Raw genomic sequence first — 21,802 nt, 5'->3', positions numbered from 1 at the left:
CGGGCGGGTCACCTTTGTTGGAAAGGGAGGTGTGGCTGTTGCGGGATCCCGCCCTCCCCGCCCCCACCTGGCGCACCTAGGGGCGGGGCGGGGCTGCCGGGGTGGGGCGGGGCAGGGCAGGCGCCTTCCCACGGGACTCCAACCCGGAACTACTCTCGGCTCCCTTGGGAAGGCCGCGGCCCCTGTCCAGGAGCCGGAGCACGACCCGTGAGTGCGGGCCTCGGGTCCAGGCCTTAGACAGAGGGACACCCTCGTTCTCGGAGGCACCAGACCAGGCGCTTCCTTGGCCGGACGTTGGACGGTCTGGAAACTACAAGCGCTCCTGCTCCGGCTGGACCATGGCGCCCCCGCGGAACGTGGTGAAGATCGCGGTCCAGAAGCCTGACGCCATCCCGCAGCTCATCCGACTGGACCAGGTCACTCGGCCTGTCTGGCCTCCATTCATCCCACCACCCACCACCGGGTCGCCCCCTTCCCCTCGGAACCGCCAGGTTCCTCCCCACATCTGCCCCACGAGTGACCTCTCCACTTGCAGGCAAAGCCCCTGGCCGCCGTTGTGAAGGAGGTGTGCGACGCGTGAGTGCAGGCCAGCCAAGCTGGGGAGGGGAAGGCAGGAAGGAGGGGCGCCCTCGACCTACCTGAGCCTCCGCTCCCCACTCCTCGCAGGTGGAGCTTGAGTCACTCGGAACGCTATGCCTTGCAGTTTGCTGATGGGCATAGGAGATACATCACTGAGAACGTGAGTCTCCCCACACACCCCCATGCCCCGCCTCCAGGCCCCTGTCCCACCGTGTGATACCCCTCACTTCCAACCCACCTGATCTTGATTGCTCAGACTCATCCCACTGGAATGTGAGCTTTCTTTTCCTGACTCCCTCACCAACAACCCCGATTAACAAGTCCTCAGAGCCCTTCTTGACTTCTCTCCCTTTCTCTCCATCTTCTCCAGAACCGTACAGAGATCAAGAATGGCAGCATCCTGTGCCTCAGCACTGCCCCAGTAATGCCCTTCCTGACCCCACCCCACTCCCTGCCCTTCTCTGCCGCCTTGCCCCGCTCTGGAGGGCCCCATCTAGTGGACATCTGAGACCCCACACCTCCAGTTCCTGCTCCTTCCACCCAGCCTCCTCACCTCTCCTACCCCTGCCAGGACCTTGAGGCTGAGCGGCTGTTGAGTGGGCTGCAGAGTGGGAGTCGTGAAAGGCGTCGGGAAACTCTGCAGCACCTTGTCTTGCTGGCCCCAGATGTGACCTTTGCCCAGGAGGTCATCAGCCGTGATGGGCTTCAGAGACTAGGCACTATCATCGAGGATGGGGATGAGTGAGCACAGGACTGTGGTGGGTGGTGGACACGGTGGGGCTAGGGGTCTTGGTCTGGCCCTGCTCAACTCCAGATATGCCCCCAGCTTAGGGGAGGTGCTGACCCTCACGCTGAGGGCCTTCTTGGAGCTCATGGAACATGGCATGGTGTCCTGGGAGACGCTCAGCATCCCCTTTATTAGGAAGGTGGGTTGGCTTTTCTAGGGGCAGCAGGTGAGGGCAGTGGGGTGGTGTCAGGGTCTGGCCTTCCATGGTGGTGAAATGGTAACAATCCCTATCCCTGTTACAGGTGGTGTCCTATGTGAACATGAACCTGATGGATGCATCTGTGCAGCCTCTGGCCCTCAGGCTGCTAGAGAGTGTGACCTTGAGCAGCCCTGCCCTGGGCCAGCTGGTCAAGAGTGAGGTGCCACTGGATAGACTGCTGGTGCACCTACAGGTGTAAGTGTCTAGAGGTGGGGTTAGAATACCGATGAAGGGAGTGGAGCCAGACCCTGAATAGCCAGCTGAGCCCCCTTCTTGCCCCAGGATGAACCAGCAGCTACAGACCAAGGCTATGGCATTGCTGACAGCCTTGCTACAGGGGGCCAGCCCCACTGAACGTAAGGTTAGTGTCCTGTCTGGTGGCTGGATGGGGGTGGGGGCAGGGGCAGGAGCTGACAGTCACTGTGCTCCATCCTGGGACTGCAGGATGGGTGTTCATGGTGGGGTTAAATCACCTAAGCCCCCTTCCCACCTATCTCAGCACATGCTTGACTACCTGTGGCAGAGAAACCTCCGCCAGTTCATCTATAAGGTAGGAAGGACTGGGCTAGGCAGTCCCCTCCCCACTTTTCCTCCCCCCCAGAAGCCTACACTCACACTTATGGACTGGTTCTTTTCCAGAATATCATCCACAGCGCAACACCACTGGGTGACGAGATGGCTCACCATTTGTATGTACTTCAGGCCCTTACATTGGGGCTGCTGGAGCCACGCATGCGGATGCCACTGGACCCCTACAGCCCAGTGGGTGCCTTTGGGGTACACAAGGCTGGGGTAGCTAGAGCACGGCCTTGAATCTATGATTCTGACACCCCCTTATCCCACGACGACCACCCCAGGAACAGCGGGAGCAGCTGCAGGCCCTCCGCCAGGCTGCCTTTGAGTCGGAGGGGGAATCTCTGGGTGCTGGGCTAAGTGCCGACCGTCGCCGTTCCCTCTGTGCCCGCGAGTTCCGAAAACTGGGCTTTTCCGTGAGCGACCCTCCCTAGCTCCCTACCCCTGCCTTACCCCAGGGCTGCTGTTGTTCCAGAGGCCTGGGGCCCTTATTGCCTGTCCCACTTCCCCCAGAACAGCAACCCCGCGCAGGATTTAGAGCGCGTGCCCCCTGGCCTGCTGGCCCTGGACAACATGCTCTACTTCTCTAGACATGCACCTAGTGCCTACAGCCGGGTCAGTAACAGGGTCGGTGGGATACAGCGGGATGCCCACCTAAGCAGGGTCCCCATGGCCTTGGCTGTGCTCCCTGTCCCATTCTCTTTTTCTACCACCCCAGTTTGTGTTGGAGAACAGCAGCCGTGAGGACAAGCACGAGTGCCCCTTTGCCCGGAGCAGCATCCAGCTAACTGTGCTGCTGTGTGAGCTGCTCCGCGTCGGGGAGCCCTGTGAGTGGGACTGGGCACAGCGTGTCTGGGGAACGGGGAACGGAAGGGCAGAGAGGGCCAGGGGCTGCACACACTTTCTCCCTGAGCCCCTCCTGCCCCCCTGCTCCAGGCTCCGAAACAGCCCAGGACTTTTCACCCATGTTCTTCGGCCAAGACCAGAGTTTCCATGAGCTCTTCTGTGTGAGCATCCAGCTGTTGAATAAGACCTGGAAGGAGATGCGAGCCACCCAGGAGGACTTTGACAAGGTGGATGGGGTGGAAGCAAGGAGACCTGAGCCAGGGCAGGGGCTGTTCTGAGTAGGGGTCCAGAGCACAGCCCTGAGCTGAACTTGGTGGCTCCAGGTCATGCAAGTGGTGCGGGAGCAGCTGGCCCGCACTCTGGCCCTGAAGCCCAGCTCCCTGGAGCTTTTCCGAACCAAGGTGAACGCACTCCCCTATGGGGAGGTGCTGCGGCTGAGGCAGACAGAGCGGCTCCATCAGGAGGGCACGCTGGCCCCTCCCATACTGTGAGTTGGAGGGAGTGGCTCCCCGTCCTGGCCCCCCTTCCTTCATGCCCCAGATGCCTTGCCCCAGGTCAGTCCCAGTCAGCAAGCCTTCCCCTTACCTTCCTCCCCGCCCAGGGAGCTACGGGAGAAGCTGAAGCCAGAGCTCATGGGCCTGATCCGCCAGCAGCGTTTGCTCCGCCTCTGTGAGGGGACACTCTTCCGCAAGATCAGCAGCCGGAGGCGCCAGGGTGGTTGAGTGGGCAGAGGGGTCCAGAGAGCAGCTGGGTTGGGGTCAGGCCACTCTCGTCATTCCTTCCCTCTTCTCTGCTCACAGACAAGCTGTGGTTCTGCTGCCTGTCCCCCAACCACAAGGTGCTGCAGTATGGGGATGTGGAGGAGGGTGCCAGCCCGCCCACCCTGGAGAGCCTGCCTGAGCAGCGTAAGGAGGACCGGGCAGGGGGCAGGGTCAGCCACTTGCCCTCCCCAGGCCACCCCTGTCCCGGGACCGCCTGGGTCCCAGAGGTCAGCCCAGCCTTCTTCCTGCAGTCCCTGTGGCCGATATCAAGGCACTGCTAACAGGGAAAGACTGTCCCCATGTCCGGGAGAAGGGCTCAGGGAAACAGAACAAGGTGAGTGCAGTGGAGGCTGGGGGCTCCTTCCCCTACTTCCCACCCACACCTGCCCTGATCCCCACTCTGTGCTCGCCACTTCCTGGCTCCCCCAGGATCTCTATGAGTTAGCCTTCTCAGTCAGCTATGACCACGGGGAGGAGGAGGCATACCTCAACTTCATCGCCCCATCCAAACGGGAGGTGAGTATCTGGGGCAGGCCAAGCCAGTTTGGGCGGGCGGGCCAGGGAAAGAGATGGGAAGCCCTCACGGGCTGGCCCCGTCCCAGTTCCACCTGTGGACAGATGGGCTGAGTGCCCTGCTAGGCAGTCCCATGGGCAGCGAGCAGACTCGGCTGGACCTGGAACAGCTGCTGACAATGGAGACCAAACTGCGGTTGTTGGAGCTGGAGAACGTGCCCATTCCCGAGCAGCCACCTCCCATCCCTCCACCCCCCACCAATTTCAACTTTTGCTACGACTGCAGCATCACGGAACCCTGACAGTGAGATTGGCTGTGGGCCACAGCTGCTGGCATTGGGGACCATGAAGGGCGGAGGGTGGAGGAGCCCAGACACCCTGACCAGCAGAAGCTGCCACAAAAATAAAGTCCACTTGACTCTTGGGTGTGTGTCCAGCCAGTTCTGAGCTGTGGGCCAAGCCTGCCTTCAAACTGAGCTGGCAAATGAGATGGAGCATCAGGCCAAGGTCACTGCTTGGGGCCACAAACCTGGGCAGTGGCAGTTGAGGGGCTGGTGTTCTGAACGAGGGCCTGGAGACAAGCTGGCCCTATTGTCCTTCCACAGGAGGAGTCCTCAGCCTTCCTCCGTGCTGGGTCTGCAGAGAGGGATGGCCTATGGTCTGCACACCAGCCAGCTGAGGGCCAAGTGTCAGGGTGGCAGGTGTTGCCCTAAGTGCATGCCTTCCTGGGCCACATTAACAGGGGCCTAGTTTCCAGAAGGTTCCTGACAGTCCTGCTTGGCCCTGCCAGGAGTCCTTTTCAAGACTCGGAGGCCCTCTTGATGAGAGGCCTGTGGGACAGATGTGAAGCTGGGTCTGTTTTGTGCTGAAGGGCAAACTCAAGAATCCAAATGTGTCCCCAGGTGGTGGGAGGATAGAACTGATGACAAGAGGGAATTCAATGCTGGAAGCCTTGTGTTCTGATTCAGATCTCCTGCCGGAGCATGGATATGGTGGGGGCCACAGACAGGCAAGGCCCCTGGGGGCGAAAGTGGCTGGGGGTATTGGGCCCTGCTGGAGGTCAGTTTCAGAGGCTGGCACCCCACAGCACAGGCTGAGAGCTGCCACCGCTCTGACCTCCTCCATGCCTCTCATTACTTCTCTTTCTCAACACCTTCACACACACCTTTTTGAACAGTGTTAACCTTGAAAATTGATGAAATGGCATCTCCTTTGGAGAATGTGCTGGAGGCGCACCCGCTTCTGACTCAGGCCTCCAGGGCCCAGCATGCCCACTCTTACGTTCAGACTTCCCACCACACTTGGAATAGTTCAAGTTAAACTTGCTATTGAGCTCAAGATGGCAATCAGGCGTGGGGATCCCAGAAGCGTTAAATCTTCCAATACCATCAGTTCTTCCTCCCCAGTGTCTCCACTCCCTTGTCCAGGCCACCAGCATCGTGGCGAGAATCTGACTTCCTCCCTCCTGTCTTGTCCTTGCAGTCCTTAGTACCCAAGTGCTTTTTCAAACACGAAGCTGATCAGGTTATATACACTCACGTGCACACTACCCCCATCCTGTGTTTTTCAGTGCCTCTCTCTTGTCCATGGGATAATGTTCACAGTTACCTGAGCAGCTGGGATAGATGGGTTGCAGACATGTTGTGGTTGAGGATGTCTAACAAGAGACCTGTGGCTTGCAGAGTTCTCTGTGCGGGCTCCAAGCTAGCATCCTCCCTGCAGCCCATGGCACCCACCCCGTCCTCCCCAGCACCAGCTCTGGCCTGCCATGTGTGCTTCCCTCATCCTTTGTCATTGCCCTCTTCCTTCCCTTCTCCTTTTTCACTGCCTTGAGTCTTTCCTTGATCTCCCAGGCTCTGTTCTTTGCTCTCCTAGGCTCCCAGGTCCAGGCACTGTTCCTCTATGCACACCCTATGCACTGGCCTGTCCTTGTCTGTTGGCTAATTTGCCTCCTCACCTGACCTGGGGACTAGGAGAGCTTTGGCACCTCTGAATCACCACATAAAGTGCAGTGTCTGCAGGCACTCGGGCAGCTGTGCTAGGTGCTCCTAGAACTGAGGGACAGATGGACAAAGTTGGTGGACAGATAGTTTCCCAGAGCTTCTGTTGAGAAGTCCCTGGCACCTCTAATGACCTACCCAGAGATACTGTCGTCTTTTTTTCTTCCTGAAGACAGCCTCACTGCATCCTTAATCACTGTCTCCTCGCATCTGGCTGGGATGTGCCTTTGCTGCAGGACATGCCTGGAGGCTCATGCAGGAAAAGGCATCCAGGTTTCTAGTCTCTCACCATATTGGGGAGGAAGTTAAGACTTGCTGGAGGCACCTGTAGGGCTTTTGGTCAGGTGTAAGGAAGAAATTGTCTACATGCCTCTGGTGTTTTTTCCACATTGTCCCTCGGCTAGGGTGGGCTGCTTCACCTGAAGTGGGGGGTAGGGGCTGTAGTCTGAGAACTTCAGACAAGGAGGTAAGATTTGGAATTTTTAATTTTGTTTGGGTTTATAATAAAGTCTGTGGCTTGACTGCTAAAGCTCAGTGCTAGTAGAGGCCAGGAAAGCTCCTAATAGGGAACAAGGTGAGGCACAGGCCTTAGGTGTGAGAAGTGGGAAGGGCAAGAGGCACAAGGTCCACTCTTCCCCAGTACCAGATGCATCCCACCTGTGGGCCTGGCCTCCGGATCCAGGCCTGGCCAGGAGAGCAGGAGCTGGCATTTCCAGCGGCCTGTGGCAGCAACATAAAGCTGGAAAAGGCTCCTGCTGAGCCATAGGGCAGAGTGGGGCAGGAAGCCCGCTGGGCTGCCCTGGATTAGTCCTACCCCTAGTCCTAGAGAAAGGGGTTTATAGTTTGGGAAAGGGGCTTTGGGGGCATGTGGCAGAGGAGGGCAGGAGGCACTGAGTCAAACCAGGTCAACAGGCCAGGACTGGGGACTCTGCTGAGGCACAGGGTTGGTTGCTGACCTGGCCTAGAGCGTTATGGTCAGGTCAGCCCCTCCCACGAAGCGGGACTGGACGCAGGTCACCTGGGGCAGTTGGGCTTGGAAGCACCTGACTGCAGCCATGCTGATACGAGGGCACATGGCCACATCTAACATCCGGAGCTGCTTGCATGCTTGCTCAACGGTATCCAGAGTTCTGTGGGGAGGCCTCTGATGAGCCCCTGAGCTGGCATGGGGACCCAGCCCAGCCCCTGTACTGTGAGGTCCTCAGACAACTCACTGCTCTGTGAGCTGCCCGCAGCTGGCCAGGTTGAGGTGCTGCAGCCTAGGCCAGGAGCTGGCTGCCTGGGACCAGCCCTTGTTGCTGAGGAGACTGCAGTGACTCAGCACCAAGCGCTCCAGGCTGAGGCAGCCCCTGGCCACGGCCACCAAGCCCTTGTCCGTGAGTGCTGGCAATAGGCTCAGTGACAATTCCTCAGCTCAGGGAACTGGAGCACCTGCAAGGATGGGGGTGTGGAAGGGTATAGCATGGTACTGGGGCCCAGGGCCCTTCCAGGTTCTCCCACGCCCAGCCAGAGGAATGGCAAAGCCAGAAGTAGCAGAAGCCAAAGAGAATGGAATGTTTTCCAAGCAAGAAGTGGGTTGACCTGGGCCTGGGTCTAATGCCGAGATCCTCAGTGATCCACCCCCACTGCCCCAGCCCCACACCTTGGCCAAATTGGCATCAGTTAGTTTGCTGCAGGCTGTGAGGTCCAGCTCCCACAGGGCCTGCAGCATGAGCAGGGAAGAGCCCTGTGGCTGAGGAGAAGGGTCTTTGGGGCCCAAGGCTTGATGCTCCAGCTCTTGATGTAGCTGTGGGAAGAAGCTCCTGCTCTTCAGGTTCCTCCTGAGTTTGGCCCTCAAATGCTCCTAGACAAAAATACTTAGGAGGGGCAGGAAGGCAGCTGTGCCCAGGGCCCCCGCCACTCACATGTCCTGTACCTGGGGCTCCTGTGTAGGTTCGTCACTTGGGTCCCCCAGCCCCAGAAGCCCCCAGTCTTGGAGCTCCTTGCACCAGGCCAGGCGCAGGACTGACAGGTGGGTTAGGGAGGCACGGATGGCCTGCAGGGTCCTGTTGGTGAGGGCTACACAGGAGGATAAGTCTAGCACCCTGAGGCTTGGGCCCAGCACTGGGATGAGGGAGTACACTGAGGCATCCTAGGAGGGAAGTGGAGAAGGGAGACAGCAATGGGCAGGTGGCTTGTGCAGGGGTCCCTAGGAAGGTTCTGCCAAGGTTCCAGCCCCACAGGCAACGGGGAACTACCAGATGGTCCATGGAGGCAAGCAAAATGTCCCTGTGCTGGTAAAGTGTGGTGGTGGGGGGACACCAGGAGGAGTTTGCTAGAGGACTGAGGCCTAGATAGGCTGGGGCGGGAAGGATGCAGGTGCAAGTTTCTGAAGAACCTGCCCCGTCTGTGCTCCCAGACCTGGCTGGAGCTGTGCGCTGAGGCAGCCCTCTGACCGCAGCTTATTGGACCATCATGGACATCTGACCCTAGCTGAGCCAATCAGATGTGCTCCCTCTAGAATTTGAAGCAGAACTGTGAGGTCACTGTGGGGGTAGGGCTGCCACCTGCCAGGAGCCCGAGCTAAGGGCAGAGTAGAGGAAGCTGGTTCATAAAGAAGTAAGAGACACAAGAACACGGGGCCCCAGGGAGAGCAGCTGAGACGCCTGGTGCTAATGGGAAGATGGGGTGGGGCAAGGCAAGAGGAGTGCCTGTGGAGGAAAGACCGAGGGACAGCTTTCACGTTGGGAATGCCCTGGGCACATTGAGAGGCTGAAGAAACCATCCACTAAAGAGGGAGAGACTGACATTGCCAAGTTAGGGACACCGCCCAGGGGGACAGGGCTGAGCCCTACTGAAGGAACTGGCTGCAGCCAACAAATGATCGTGACTTGCAGGTCACATTACCTCGGTCAGACCTGTGGAGCAACCTCCTTGGGTAACCTCAGTAGCCATTCCCCACACAGCTCCCTCTTGCCCTCCCTGCCTCCGGAACACCCGCTGGCAGTCCTCCTACCCAGGGGGACTTACAGAGGTCTCCAAGCACCTGGTGCGGGAGGTGTGTGCCGGCCTGTGGGCTGGGCCAGCCTGGTCCCCTTGGGCCTCCCTCTATCCGGGCCCACAGTATGGGGCTGAGGGGAGGGTGCTGGCGGGAGCACTGTCCGTCCAGGCTCCTCTCCCCGTGTCCTTAGCCCAGTTCTCACTGCTGTTCCCTGGCCATCAACACGGGGCAATGCCTCCTCGCTGCCGCAGTTGCAGCTTCCCCAGCCCCGAGGAGGGAAAGGAGGGGATGACGGGCTCACCTTGAGTGAGGAGCAGTAGGCCAGGCTGAGGGAGGCCAAGGGGGCTGGAGCTCTGCGCCCTGAGCCCAGGGCCCGGGCCAAGCCCCACCCGCTCACCCGGCCACACTCTGCCAAGTTCAGGCTGTGCAGCTCCCGCAGGGCCCCCAGGGCTGTGCATCCAGTGTCAGTCAGCCGCTGCAGCTTCCTCAGGCGGAGGCACTGCAGGCACGCCAGGCCGCGGCTGATGGCCAGGAGAGCCCTGTCGGCCAGTTCTGAGCATCCGCTGAGGTCCAGGGAGGTCAGGCCTGATTGCAGACGGCAAAGGGCGGCCACAGCCCCTGTGGAGAGGTCCTGGCAGGCACGCAGGCTCAGCTCCTTCAGCTGCAGCCCGGCCACCTGAGCCAGGGCTTTGGCAGCCTCCGGGAGCAAGCCAGTACCACTCAGGTCCAGGCCGCATAGCCTACCAGCCCTTTCCTTCACAAATTGCAGCAGGTTGTGGAAGGAGAGTTGGGAGCAGGAGAAGTCTTGGGGGCCAAGAGAGCCCTGGGCTGGGCCTAGCTCAAAGGTGAGGTGACAGTAGGCCAAGGAGAGGCGCTCCAGGTTGGGGGCACAGTGGCGGAGCTGGCTGAAACTGAGGTCGGTCAGGTCCCGCAGGCCAGCCAGGTTGAGCTCACAGAGGCCACTCCACACCTGCTGGACCAGCTGCGCCATCTCGGGCTGAGCTATCGGCATGCCCGATATGAAGAGGCTGTTGCAGCCACTGAGGTCAAGGATACGCAGGGCCGGGTAGCCCAGGACCAAGGCCACAAAGGACGCCTCTGTGGGGCTACCCCCACTGAGGCACAAGCTCTGCAGATGCAGGCCCAGGTGGTAGGCCACAGCCTCCAGCACCTGATGCGAAGCTGGCGAACCATCCAGGTTGGTCACGCTGACGCACGTGATGCCCCTGAGGCCCAGGCTCTTGATGGCCGGAAGGGAGGCAGAGGACACAGGGATGTTGTACCGCACATTTGTCTAAGGGGTGGCAGCAGGATGGAGGTTAGCCCTCTGGCCTCAGAGGGTATTGGCCATCAGGTCTGGTGGCCAGTCACTCGCAGGTCAGGAAAAGGGCCCTGTCACAATGGGGACCCACTGTGGTGTGCAGTGTCGTGTGTGGTTGAGGGGGTGCTGATGGGAAAGGGGAAGATGAGTCACTCTGGGGCTCAAAGGGGATGCCTGTGAGGGGAGGGCAAGAATGTTAGCGATGGTTGGGACTGGATGCCTACAGAGGAGCAGGGACAGGGTAGAGAGCTGGCCTGCTGGGTATAGGGGGTTGGGATAGCCTGGAGGAGAGCCAGAAAAGACGCTAGGGGGCAGAAGGACTAAGTGTGCTGGATCCCAAACTTTGGGACTTTCAAAAGGTGCCCTGAGACACCTTTTGGTCTCAGCTCAGCTCCCACTCCAGGGAGTCAGAGCTCAGCATTAACTAAGCAACCAGCCTCCCTCACTTTTTCAAGAGAATATAAATAGCCCTCAGAACAGCTGAAGGCAGTTAGAAGCAAAGCAGTTGTCACTCACCACGACCGTGGGTGGCCCAGGTGCCAGAGGCCTAGGTCAGGCAGTGAGCCCTAGATCCCCTGGTGGCCTTAGTATCTCAGCCACATGAATGTTTGCAAAAAGGGGTTTTGTGTATGTGTGTACCAACACGTGTGAGCCCCACAGGCTCCAGAGTTCAAGAAGTGCTTGTGACCCCTGGGGCTCATCTCTGGAGGGTCTGTCTTAACTGTCCAGATAAGGAAGGAGAAGGCTCCCACTTCTGTGGAATCTCAAGAGGATGATTCTTGAGGTGCCAAGAGTGTGGGGCTGGCCTTGCCATAGGGGAACAGGGGAATGAGAGTGGGAAATCCATTACTGGTGTGGGGTGGAGCCTGGAGGTGGGCTCAGGGCTAAGTTGGGGAGATAGCCTGGCTTGTCTAAGAATTTAGGGAACCCCAGTTTTCATAGGACCTTCCGCGATTTTGTGCCAGAGGGGAGTTATACCAGGTGTGGGGAGGGAGAGGAGGGCTTGGCTTCTCCTCTGCTCTTGATGGATGGCTAGGTTGCTGGCAAATGGTACTAAAGGCTCTTGTTTTAATGTATCAACATGATTCTGATGCAGGAAAAGAAGCTCTCTAAAATATCTGTCCTGTCAGTCCCTGCAATAACAAGCTAATGCTCCCTGATTCTACCCCACAGAACATCATCAAAAGGGATTCAGAAAGGTAGAAATGACACATAATATGCACTCCTGCAAGATACTTAACACGATTCTCCCAGGAAGACACAGGAATCCCATTCCTGCGTGGAGAAACCAGGCTGACTTCTGCCACGGAGAGAAGCAGCTCCTATAGCTGCCATCATGGGAAAGAACGTGTGGGAAGAAATGGGGGTCAGCTTTTGCCGGCTTCCACAGGAATCAGGGCTCAAACCAGGCTCCCTGTCCAGACCCCATCCCGGGATGTGGTCCTTGTGGAAGAGAGGAACACTTCCCACAGCTCCCCCTCGTGGACGCTGGGAGGCAGCGGACTAGTGGGAACCGCAAGGGCCTGGGTCCCTCTCTCAGATTTAGGGAGAGTGAGAAGATCCCAGTGGGCGGGGAAGGTGATTCAAGGCGAGGCAAAGATCTGGGAGGAAAGGTTTTAGAAGGAGGGGTAAAGCCGACCTCCAGCCGTTTCCAGGCCCTGCCGACAGAGCGGCCAGTGTGATGATGGAGAGTGAGCTGTGGCTGCAAGTGCAAGACAGGGCCCGTTGCTGGTTGCTGAGGCAGCGCCACCCCTGCCATCATGTTGTGTCCCTCCCCCTACACGCTCCAGCAACCACAGTCCTTCATTTCCTTCCTTCCTGAGCCGTGGGGGCCAGGAATGTTCTCATGTTCTCCCCTCTCCCACTGCCTCCCTATGAACAAGGTAGATGAGCAGCTGAGTGGGGGAGCACCGGCCATCAGCCTAGAGTCCAAGTCCAGGGCTGACTGGTGGCAGGAAAACCCCCCAGATATAGGGGCAGAGCTTGGTCTAAAGGCTTTCCAGCAGCTGTTGGGAGATGTATGAGAGTGTGTGTTGAGATTTGAGACTGCCTCCCTGCTCCCCACTGTTTTCTATGGGGAAGGGACAGCCTCCAAGGCATCATCCAGGTGGTCTGCCCTGGACTCCAAGTGCAGGCGCCCAGGAGCAGCCCTTTCGGGATACCGATCATCTGTGGGGAGCAGAACAGCAGAAGGAGGAGGCTGTTGAGTTGTGGTCTTTGGCCCCAGTGTAGGAGGGCCCTTCCTAGGCCCAAGGAAGATGCTTCTAGAGGTCCAAAGGAGGACTGTAAGCTCTAGCTTCAGCTGCCCTGTCCACAAAGGAGCCAACCAGCACCCCCCCCCCTTCCTTTCCCAATGCTGGCCTCCTAAGAGTAAATACCAAGTCATTTGGGAAGTGCCCTAAATCTGCTAAAAGGGACACACATCCCTTGACTGTGAGAGGCCAGGATTTCATTGTACCTTGTGAAGCCCTGAGCTGAGACTGTGGGCTTGTGTGCAGACTTGGAAAGCCATCTGATAGAGGAATGGCTGTCCTATCTGCTGGCCCAGGAATCATATATTTTCTTCTGGAGAACAAAAGAAAATGTAGGCCCAGGCACCCATGGGCTTTAGTCTCTAGAGAAGAGTTAGACCTTGGGGTCATTTCCAGTGGCTCCGCTGGCCCTTTATAAATCCCCCAGGTAGGAGAAGGCAGTGGAGGGCAGAAGCTGAGTGGTCTGGAGCTTCTTCACGGTGACTAGCCCAGGAGCAGACAACCAGGGCTCTCCCCAAAATGCGCAGAGCCTGGGGAGATCCCCTGTGCGGTGGCAGCGGGGGGAGGGGATCTCCCTTATCTACCTTCTTATTTGAGAAAAAATACGCTTAAGTGGGGGCAAGTCACAGAGAATAAGAAGTCACCAGTCCAGCACCCTCGCCTGGCCTGGTGAGGCCTAAACCCCAGCCATGCCTTGGTGAGCCAGAATCTTCGGTAGCACCTACTAGCAGGGGGCATTACTTCCTTACCATCTGGGCCCTGGGAGATGGCTCCTGCCAATAAGTTCTATAAACTACTCTCTGGGGCGTGGTGGTGGTGGGATGTCAGCAGAGCCCTAGGTGCCATGTACCCATGGCCTGGCCTTCCAGTGCTCCTAGCCCAGGCGGGGCTGAGTTCTGCAGAGGCACCCAACAGGCCTTCGTCGGCATCCCATCTAGAGCTCATGGTTAGCTGGAGCCGCCCCAGTGCCAACATGGTAGGCTCTACGGTCTCGGACTCTGACCCTGGCCTCCTCGTCCTCACTCTCTTATCCTATGCCAGTCTACTCCCGACTGCCCACTCTGCTTCTCCTGCCCTCTCATTCTTTGCTGGACTCCAAGAACCTCTCCCCTGATCACCTCCCTTTGGGGTCCTGTGGCCCTGCCCCTGCCATGCTGCTGTGTCCCTTCTTCTTGCCCTGCACCCCCACCCCCCTGCAAGACCTTATGGAACTGCTGCCTCCTCTTGGTTTGTGCTGGGGGTACAGAACTCATTTGTGGAAGCCACAGACTCCCCTCTCACCTCCCCCCCTGCCACCTCCACCCCTGGCTCTCTTATCCCCCTCAAGGTTTCTCTCCAAGCTCACCATTCTCTCCAGCCCCTGATGCAAAGGTGGCATCCTCCCCTTACTCCGACCTTCGACCTTCACAGAGAAGACCTGTTCTGTTTCAAAAAGAAGCCAAAGCCACCATGTGAGAAGACGCTCCCTTTGCCCTGCTCACATCTACCAGCCAGCTCCCGGCAGGACCCATCCTAACTAATCTCCTTCCTTCTCCTGCTCTCCTAATCCCCTTTTCTCCACTTACTGGGCTTGCCCCCACCTTCTCCTATAGGAACCCACAGTCCCTGCCGTTCACTGCTCCTTCCTCAGTTTACAAATACCCCGGAGTCATAACTAACAAAAGGCCTCCTTTGGTCCTACACCCTCTCTTCTCACCACTCCTGCTTTTCCCCTTTCCTCGGCACTCAGGCCTCTTGGCACGCGCACAGCATGCAGCCACCTTGTTACCTCTCGCCTCACCCACTCACCCCTCCATCACTGCCCCCACAGAATCTCTCATTCCTGGCAACAGCTCCCCGCCAGCATGGTCATCAACATCTGGGGGCTCCTCTGTAGGCCTCCCACGAGTATCCTTTTTTCCACACCACCTCCTACAGATGGCCAATCTCCCCCGTGCTATCTCCCACTGGGGATTCCATGGTTCTGCCTGCCTGGCTCTCCTCCTATCTTCTTGCCTGCTCCCCATCAGCCTCTTTTGGGGCCACCAAAGAAGAGAGGGACCCAATCCACAGAGGAGTGAGCTCCACCAAAGGGGTACATTCCACCCCACCACACATGCACACACATGCCCACACTATCCGTTGCCCTCATGTGCACCCTGGCAGACTGCACTTCATCCCATTCCAACTACTTTATTTGCAGTCCACATCTTTTTTCCAGAACGCAGACCCTGGGAACCTGAGGGACCTTGCCAGATACATGGAGGCAACACACATCTGAATTCACTGTCTTGTCCCCTGGCGCTGCCCCTTCTCCTAAACTCTCAGTGCCCTCTACCGGGTCACCAAAGTCAGAGATTGGGGAGCCATTCTAGACCCTCCCGTACTCTGCACACCCAGTGACCAACGTCCCTTGCATCTCATCTCCCCAAGACAATGCAGCCTGTCCCTCGGCTCCTGCCCCACTGCTCTTGCCTTAGTTCAGGTTCTGGTATTGTCTCTCAGAAATACATTATAGCAGTTTCCTCTTCTGAGGGTCCTGGCCCCAGGTCTTTCTGGCTCCAATCTAGCCTTGGTACTGTCACCAGATGATTCTTACAGAAGGCAAACTATGCTCTTCAACCCCCTGATGATTCTCTCCTCCCGGGCTGGAGGCTGAGCTCCCAGCCAGCACTGGAGCCCTGCCTACTTCAAGAGCTCCAGCTTACCCTTGCCCGCTCCCTTCCTCCCCAGCCCTGGCTCTGGGAATGGCAGCTTCTGATGGTTGTCTTATGCTGCCAGGCCTCTGCTTGGCTGCTTTTTCTGTTTGGTCATAGGGCTAGGGTGGCACCTACTCCTACTTGTCTATTTAGCAAATATTTATTCCTTTTTCTAGGTTCAGCACAAGCATCCCCTTCTCCATGAAGTCTTTCCTGAATCTTCTCTCCATCCCCCGTGTGCTACACAGGACTTTGTTTTTTTTTTTTTTTTTTTTTTTTTGCTACATAGGACTTTGAGTGTGGTACCCCTACTCACTCCTTTTGGCTTGTGCTTACCTCCCTCTTACTACCAACTCTCAAGTGCTGTGCACAGGGTGAGGCACAGACAGGCAGCATCCATCTGAGTGAGTGAGGCCTCTGTGAGCAGCTCTGGTAACTTGCCCTTCTGCCCTGTGAATATTCTAAGCCTCTGTGTTGAGACTCTGGCCTCTACCTCTCTTCTCCCTCCCCTAAGACAATGTGGCCTCTAAATTTGCCCAGCAAAGAGGCCACAAACCTCAGAGGAACTTCCTCAGCAAACCGTGCCACACTGCCCGCTCCCACCTCTCCATGTCCTGTGCAGGAGAGGTGACATCCTCTCCACCCTATCCAAGACCAGGCCTTGTATTACCTCAGGTGGCATCCTCTATTTCTCACGTCTCTTCTTCATGCATTCACATTCACCCCTCCTCTATGACTCTCCTCAGCATATGAACACATTTGAGATTTCTCCCATTGAAAATTCTTTGTCAAAAAAAAAAAAAAAAAAAAGAAAAGAAAATTCTTTGTCGAATCCCCTCAACCTCTCATTATTGCCCTATTTATTTCCTTCCTCTCCTAGGGAAATTTCTTGCAAAAGAGGTCATTTTCTACATGTCCCTTCTTATCTCATTCACTCTTCCCCCCTCCTGGCTTTTTCCCCCAGATGTCAAATGTTGCTGAAGTCACTGGGGACCTCCTTGGACCTCAGACATCATGGACACTATCCGTTCTTTATTTTCTGGACTCTTCATGGGATTTGGCACTGTCATCCACTCAGTCCTGTAAAGCTCTCCATTGTAGATCCCTGGCATCTCTTCTGTAGGTGCCTCCTCCTTCCCATGCCCTTGGACTGGTGTACTCCTCTGGGGTATTCTGTGACTTGCTGTTCCTATGGCTTTTCATGTGCTTCCTGGGAGATGTGACTTAGATCCATGGTTTCAACTTCCCCTCATTCTTTAATGATACCCAACTCTGTATTTAATATCTAGACCCTTCTCTTGAATTCTTCACTCAGAAATCCAACAACCAACTGCCTCTCACCATCTAGATGCCTCACACTTCAAATTTTCAACAAGTCCAAATCAAATTTCTTTAGACACTAAGCTCAGTGACATTAGATAGATAACGTGACAACAGACCCTACTTTTATACACACATTTAATATATGACAGAGGAGGAGTCCAACACAGCAGGAAAGAGGAAGATTATATGTAAATGGTATTAGGGCTATTTGAAAACTCATCAGTTTAGCTTCTTACCTCAGAGCATAAATCAAAATAAATTTCACCAATTAAAAAATTACTATAAAAATTCAAGCCATAAAACAGAATAAACAATTTTGTTGTGAACCTAAAACCTCTCTAAAAAATTGAGTCCAAGTTAAAAAAAAAAAAAAGGAAGAGAAATTTGAGTGTACATTGAACATTGAATCACTGAAGAGGTAAGGGGTCTCTAAGTTTAAAAAGCAATGGAGAAATAAGAAAGCAAAAGACGTTCAGAATCAACAACATAGAAATTTAACCTCTGTATCTCAGAAATAAGCATGTATCTACAAATCAAATACAAAGGCAAATATATTAGGAATATGTTTCAATAAATATCTAAAAGATTCATCTCTTTAATGTATAAAAGGTTCATACAAACTGATAAGAAAAATACTAAGATGCCAATGGTTAAATGGATAAAAACCATGAATAAACAAGAGAGGGAAATACAAATGGTCAGCTAATGAGAAAACTCAGGAGTAATTAAAGAGGTCAAAATGAAAACAAGGAGCTGTCACTACTTGCCCTTCAAACTGTCACAGATGTGTACGTTCATTTCCTAGCTGGGCTGTCTCCCCACACCCTGACTCACCCTCTCCAGTCCATTCAGCACGGCAGAGTTCTAAGACACATCACATCATATCACTCCCCTGCCTTAACATTCCTTTAAAGGCTGCGTGATGGTCATCAGGATGGAGCCTTAGCACTAGTGCCAGCCTTTGGTTTGACCCCTCTCTGGCCTCATCTCCCATCACTTTTTTTATAAAAATTCTTATTTATTTATTTACGATAGTCACAAACAGAGAGAGAGAGAGGCAGAGACACAGGCCGAGGGAGAAGCAGGCTCCATGCACCGGGAGCCTGACGTGGGACTCGATCCCGGGTCTCCAGGATCGCGCCCTGGGCCAAAGGCAGGCGCTAAACCGCTGCGCCACCCAGGGATCCCTCTCCCATCACTTCTACACACATTTTAGTTCTAGTCATATGGAACTTGTGTGGTTGTTACCAGAACTATTTCATATTTCACATCTTGGTGCCTTTACCTGTGTTGTCATCAGTGCTGGAAGACCAATCTTCATCCTCATCCTATCCCATCAGGAAGCCTTCCCTGACGCTGCTGGTCTCCTCTGGATGTCCTTCTTCCTGTTCTAGTGGCACCCATCATTCCAGTGTCACAGCATCAAGCACATGATATCATGGTCAATCATGTCCTTGTCTTTCTCCTTCACTGGGGTAGGGGACTATGTCTTACTCATCTGTAGAGTCCAGGCACTGTACCCAGAGTCAAGTGTGTATGAATGTAATGTATGTCTATGTATGCATGGATGGATGAATGAATGGACGATGTATAACCAGGGCCATGGGCAAACTGAAGTGAGATACAACTGAGAATGGGCCAGCTGAGGGTGGCCACCTTACCTCCCGAAGGGCATTCTGGGCTGCAGAGTACCAAGCCCGACTCACGAGGGAGGCCTTTTTCTGATCTGACAGAGGCAGGAAGATCAGAATATATGTGAGCATCTGAGGGGAAAAGACAGAGGGCATTGGGAACTGTTAGAGCTGGGGGCCTTTGGAACCCTCTCCAGCTCATAATACCATCACTCTAAGGGGACTGAGACACTGGCTTCTATCTAGTTCATCTTGAATCCTAAGCTTCATGGGGTCTTCACTTGGCTCTCCAGCCTCTGAGCATCTTTACTGTGAACAAACCATTCCCGAGCCCTGCCTGGATGCCTGGATTTGTACAGACTGATAAAAAGCAAACTTCCCACTCAGTTTGGTAAAAAGAGCCTGGGCATTAAGACCAGGTAAACCTAGTTCAAATCCTTACTCTATCAACTGACCTCTCTGAGCCTTTCTTTTTCTAATCTGTAAAATGGCAATCGTAGCAAGATTTAAATGGGTTGTGGTGAGAATTTAAGAACAGTAAAGTGTTTTGCACAAGACCCAGGACACAGTAGGTCAGGTGTCCTTCTCTGAACTTTGGAAATCACACCCCTTCCTCCTGCCCTCACAGATCAGGCTCTGGGTCCTCCTTTTCCCATCTTCACTGCCTTCTCAGCTGGCTGTTAAGATATGAAACCAGCAGGGCCCAGCCCATGTGCTCAGGCCCTCCCTCCACCTATGGCCTATGAGGTTGGGGATCATGAGGTTGGGGGTCCTATCAGGGATTGGGGAGGGAGTCACTGGTGAGGCAAAGAATGACTTAATATTAACTATTATTTTCTTCTGAAATCGTCCCTCATGGGCTCTTAAGAAACTCTGTTTTCTAGAGCTCCACTCTCCACTCTAATTGCCCTGTTTCTGGATTCTTCTGTGGCTTCCAGGGCTCAGACCTGGGTCTTTCAATCTTTTACTTCCTGGGATAATAAATTCATTTGCATGGCTTCAACAGTTACCTCTACACATAAAACCAACAATTCAATATCCCCATATCGTCTCATCATTCATGTGATAGTCTGGTATTGCTAATTGTCCACAGGGTCCGTCATCTAAATGTTTTACCATCACCTTCATCTCAACTAAAATTCATATTCTCAGTCCAAAGCATCCCTTCCTCCCAATTTTCCAGCATCTGAGCTTCAATGCCAACAGTGCATCTTGCCTGAAGATCCTGATAATACTCTTTATGCTCTTCTGTCCTTTGCTGTCAGATACACATGTACAACACAGGCTTAGGCCAGGATAACACACTCATTCAAATCCCAGCTCTACTACTTCCAAGCTGTGTGACCTGTGTGACCTGTGTGACCTGATGCAAGGTAACTGACTTCTCTGCGCTTCAGTTTCCATACCCTGTGTGTGTGTGTGTGTGTGTGTGTGTGTATTTAATAGAGATGATGTGCTTGACATCTACTAGATGTTCCATAAATGATTGCTGGATTGCTGTTACAAATATTTCTACCTTTGAAATTTTAGCACCGCAATAGCCCAGAACTTTATCACCCCAGACCTGGATTCCTTCTGCAGTCTCCCACCTGACCTCCCTGCCTCCAGGCTCAGCCTGGCTAGTCATTCTGCACACTGTGACAATTTTCCTAAAAAACAGCTTTCAATCTTAGCACGTCCCTGATGAAAACCCTCAGGGTACTCCAGTACCCTCAGGACAAAATCTCCACTCTTGGGTCAGGACTGGCTAGGCCCTATACCTGACTGGACCCCTGAACCCGGAGCTTCCCCAGTTCATTATTCCCACTGTCCTACAACCATACCATGCCTGTTACCTTTTGCCTGTGTGGGCCTCTTTCCGGAAATGCCCTTCCTTAACCTTGACCTCACCAGCCCCCTTTCTTTGATCCCTAGCACACAGAAGGTACTCAGCCAATACTTACTGGATTGAATTAAAGATGGACAGTCCTCCATCTCTATTTTCACCAAAGCCCTCTACCTCAATTTTCACCAAAGGTTTGCTCAGGGAAGGAGTGGGGAAAATAAAGCAGATCATTACTGAGAGGACTGGGGAGAACTGCCTTCGGGGCCAGGAGAGCTAGGCATGGGGAAGAGAATATTGATGGGATTGGGATTCACTAAGCCCCCAACCCCAGGGGGAGGCAGGGAAGCCTGTCTAAGCCAGTTAAGACAGTGGCCATCCTGTCTTCTGGGGGCTTAGCAACCAGCCAAAAAACAAAGGGAGAGGGCAACAAACCTATCCTCATTGAGAGGAGGGAACATGATTCTTTGAGCTGAGAAGGGGGGTGGCTTTTCTAGAGGGAAGATGAGGCAATGATAAGGATGGAGTCACCATCCCATGAACCCCATCCTAAGGAGCTACTATTAGATATGACTGGTCATTCCTGGGATCTATGTAGTAGACATTCTCCAGGGTGCAGGAGATAAAAGATGCCATGGCAGGGGGCTAAAGGGTGTGGGAGCTGTCCTCTTCTTGCTAAGGGTAAGGAGCACCATTCCAGGGCTGATGAGGAATGGGTGGCTTGTCTCCCGTGGGCAGCAGCGGGAGCTGCCAACTCTCAAGGCAAAAGGGACAGAGAGGCCATCCCAAGAGGCCACTGGGAACAAAATCTGTTTTCTTTCTCCGGCCAATGGTGGCAGAGTGGTCCTGTTCCAGGCTAAGGAAAAAGAGCAAACATCCCATAGGGTGAAGGACTCATTACTATGGGCCGAGGGAGTAGGGAGCAGGCCTGTCCTCCGTGAAGTAATTCAGCGACTGTGCTCAGAGTTGATGGGGGGCGGGGAATCGGTCTCCCACTGCCAGGGGGAGGGGACCGCCGCCTTTCCGCCCAGAGGGAATGGAGTGATCACCCCAAGGGGTCAAAGAGAATAAAATCGGTTACCCTTCGGGGACGAGGGGATGGAACGGACATATTCCACAACTGAGGGGGAGGGGCGGCCATCTCTAGAGAAGGGAGTAGGCAGAGACACTGTCCTCGCTGAGGTGACAGGGCAGCCACCTCGTGGGGCCGATGGAGGAGAGGACGGTTCCCCCAAGCTAGGGGGATGGGGTGGCCCAAAGGCGGGGCCGTTACCCATAGCCTGCAGGTCCTGAGATCTGTCGGGCAGGTCGTTCCCGCCAGGCAGGCGGAGCCGGGCGAGCTGACAGCCCCTCCCCACAGCCCGGGACCCCGAGGGCGGAGCCTGTCCCAAGCTAGGCCTGAGGGCCGCCTCCTCTCACCTCCAGGGGCAGCGACTCCGCCATCGCATCCCTGCCGCCTCCGCCCCCGTGCAAGGCTTTCTGGGAAGTGTAGTCCTACGGACTGAGGGAGGGGGAGGGCCTTGGGAAGGAAGCGGAC

General features: G+C 55.2%; 2 protein-coding genes and 1 long non-coding RNA gene across 5 annotated transcripts; 1 reads left to right on the top strand and 2 right to left on the bottom strand.

The window, feature by feature from the left end:
• The first annotated feature begins 117 nt into the window (after positions 1 to 117).
• Positions 118 to 4,682, top strand: ELMO3 (engulfment and cell motility 3). Of its 3 annotated transcripts, none has more exons than XM_026011465.2 (20): positions 118 to 416; positions 536 to 576; positions 667 to 739; positions 950 to 1,000; positions 1,151 to 1,320; positions 1,406 to 1,505; positions 1,609 to 1,760; positions 1,848 to 1,926; positions 2,065 to 2,115; positions 2,205 to 2,327; positions 2,423 to 2,554; positions 2,652 to 2,753; positions 2,857 to 2,965; positions 3,075 to 3,211; positions 3,308 to 3,471; positions 3,586 to 3,698; positions 3,785 to 3,889; positions 3,997 to 4,079; positions 4,175 to 4,261; positions 4,348 to 4,682. In XM_026011465.2, the coding sequence occupies exons 1-20, from the start codon at positions 339 to 341 to the stop codon at positions 4,558 to 4,560; spliced, it is 2,163 nt and encodes a 720-aa protein (XP_025867250.1). In that variant the 5' UTR covers positions 118 to 338; the 3' UTR covers positions 4,561 to 4,682. The 3 variants fall into 3 exon arrangements, with proteins under 3 accessions (XP_025867250.1, XP_025867248.1, XP_072587815.1); XM_026011463.2 differs by having other exon boundaries at positions 158 to 416; positions 3,586 to 3,653; XM_072731714.1 differs by lacking the exons at positions 118 to 416; positions 536 to 576; positions 667 to 739; ... (5 more) ...; positions 2,065 to 2,115; positions 2,205 to 2,327 and having other exon boundaries at positions 2,657 to 2,753.
• Positions 4,683 to 4,796: 114 nt separating this feature from the next.
• On the bottom strand, positions 4,797 to 21,733 carry LOC140594808 (uncharacterized). Its single transcript, XR_011996146.1, has 3 exons — positions 21,685 to 21,733; positions 18,474 to 18,575; positions 4,797 to 4,894 (listed from the first exon to the last, which is right to left on the bottom strand). It is a non-coding gene; the product is annotated as an uncharacterized lncRNA (long non-coding RNA).
• LOC112929411 (Leucine-rich repeat-containing protein 29) lies at positions 6,726 to 11,887 on the bottom strand. The gene is made up of 2 exons (XM_072731728.1): positions 7,901 to 11,887; positions 6,726 to 7,689 (listed from the first exon to the last, which is right to left on the bottom strand). Exon 1 carries the CDS (start codon positions 10,248 to 10,250, stop codon positions 9,264 to 9,266), a length of 987 nt encoding a protein of 328 aa, XP_072587829.1. The 5' UTR covers positions 10,251 to 11,887; the 3' UTR covers positions 6,726 to 7,689; positions 7,901 to 9,263.
• Positions 21,734 to 21,802: the final 69 nt, after the last annotated feature.

This window comes from Vulpes vulpes, chromosome 12 (genome assembly GCF_048418805.1).
Source record: "Vulpes vulpes isolate BD-2025 chromosome 12, VulVul3, whole genome shotgun sequence".
In the NCBI taxonomy this organism is placed as follows: Eukaryota; Metazoa; Chordata; class Mammalia; order Carnivora; family Canidae; genus Vulpes; species Vulpes vulpes.
The sequence above is the reverse complement of the archived record's forward strand: the minus strand, read 5'-3'. Positions and strand labels throughout refer to the sequence as shown.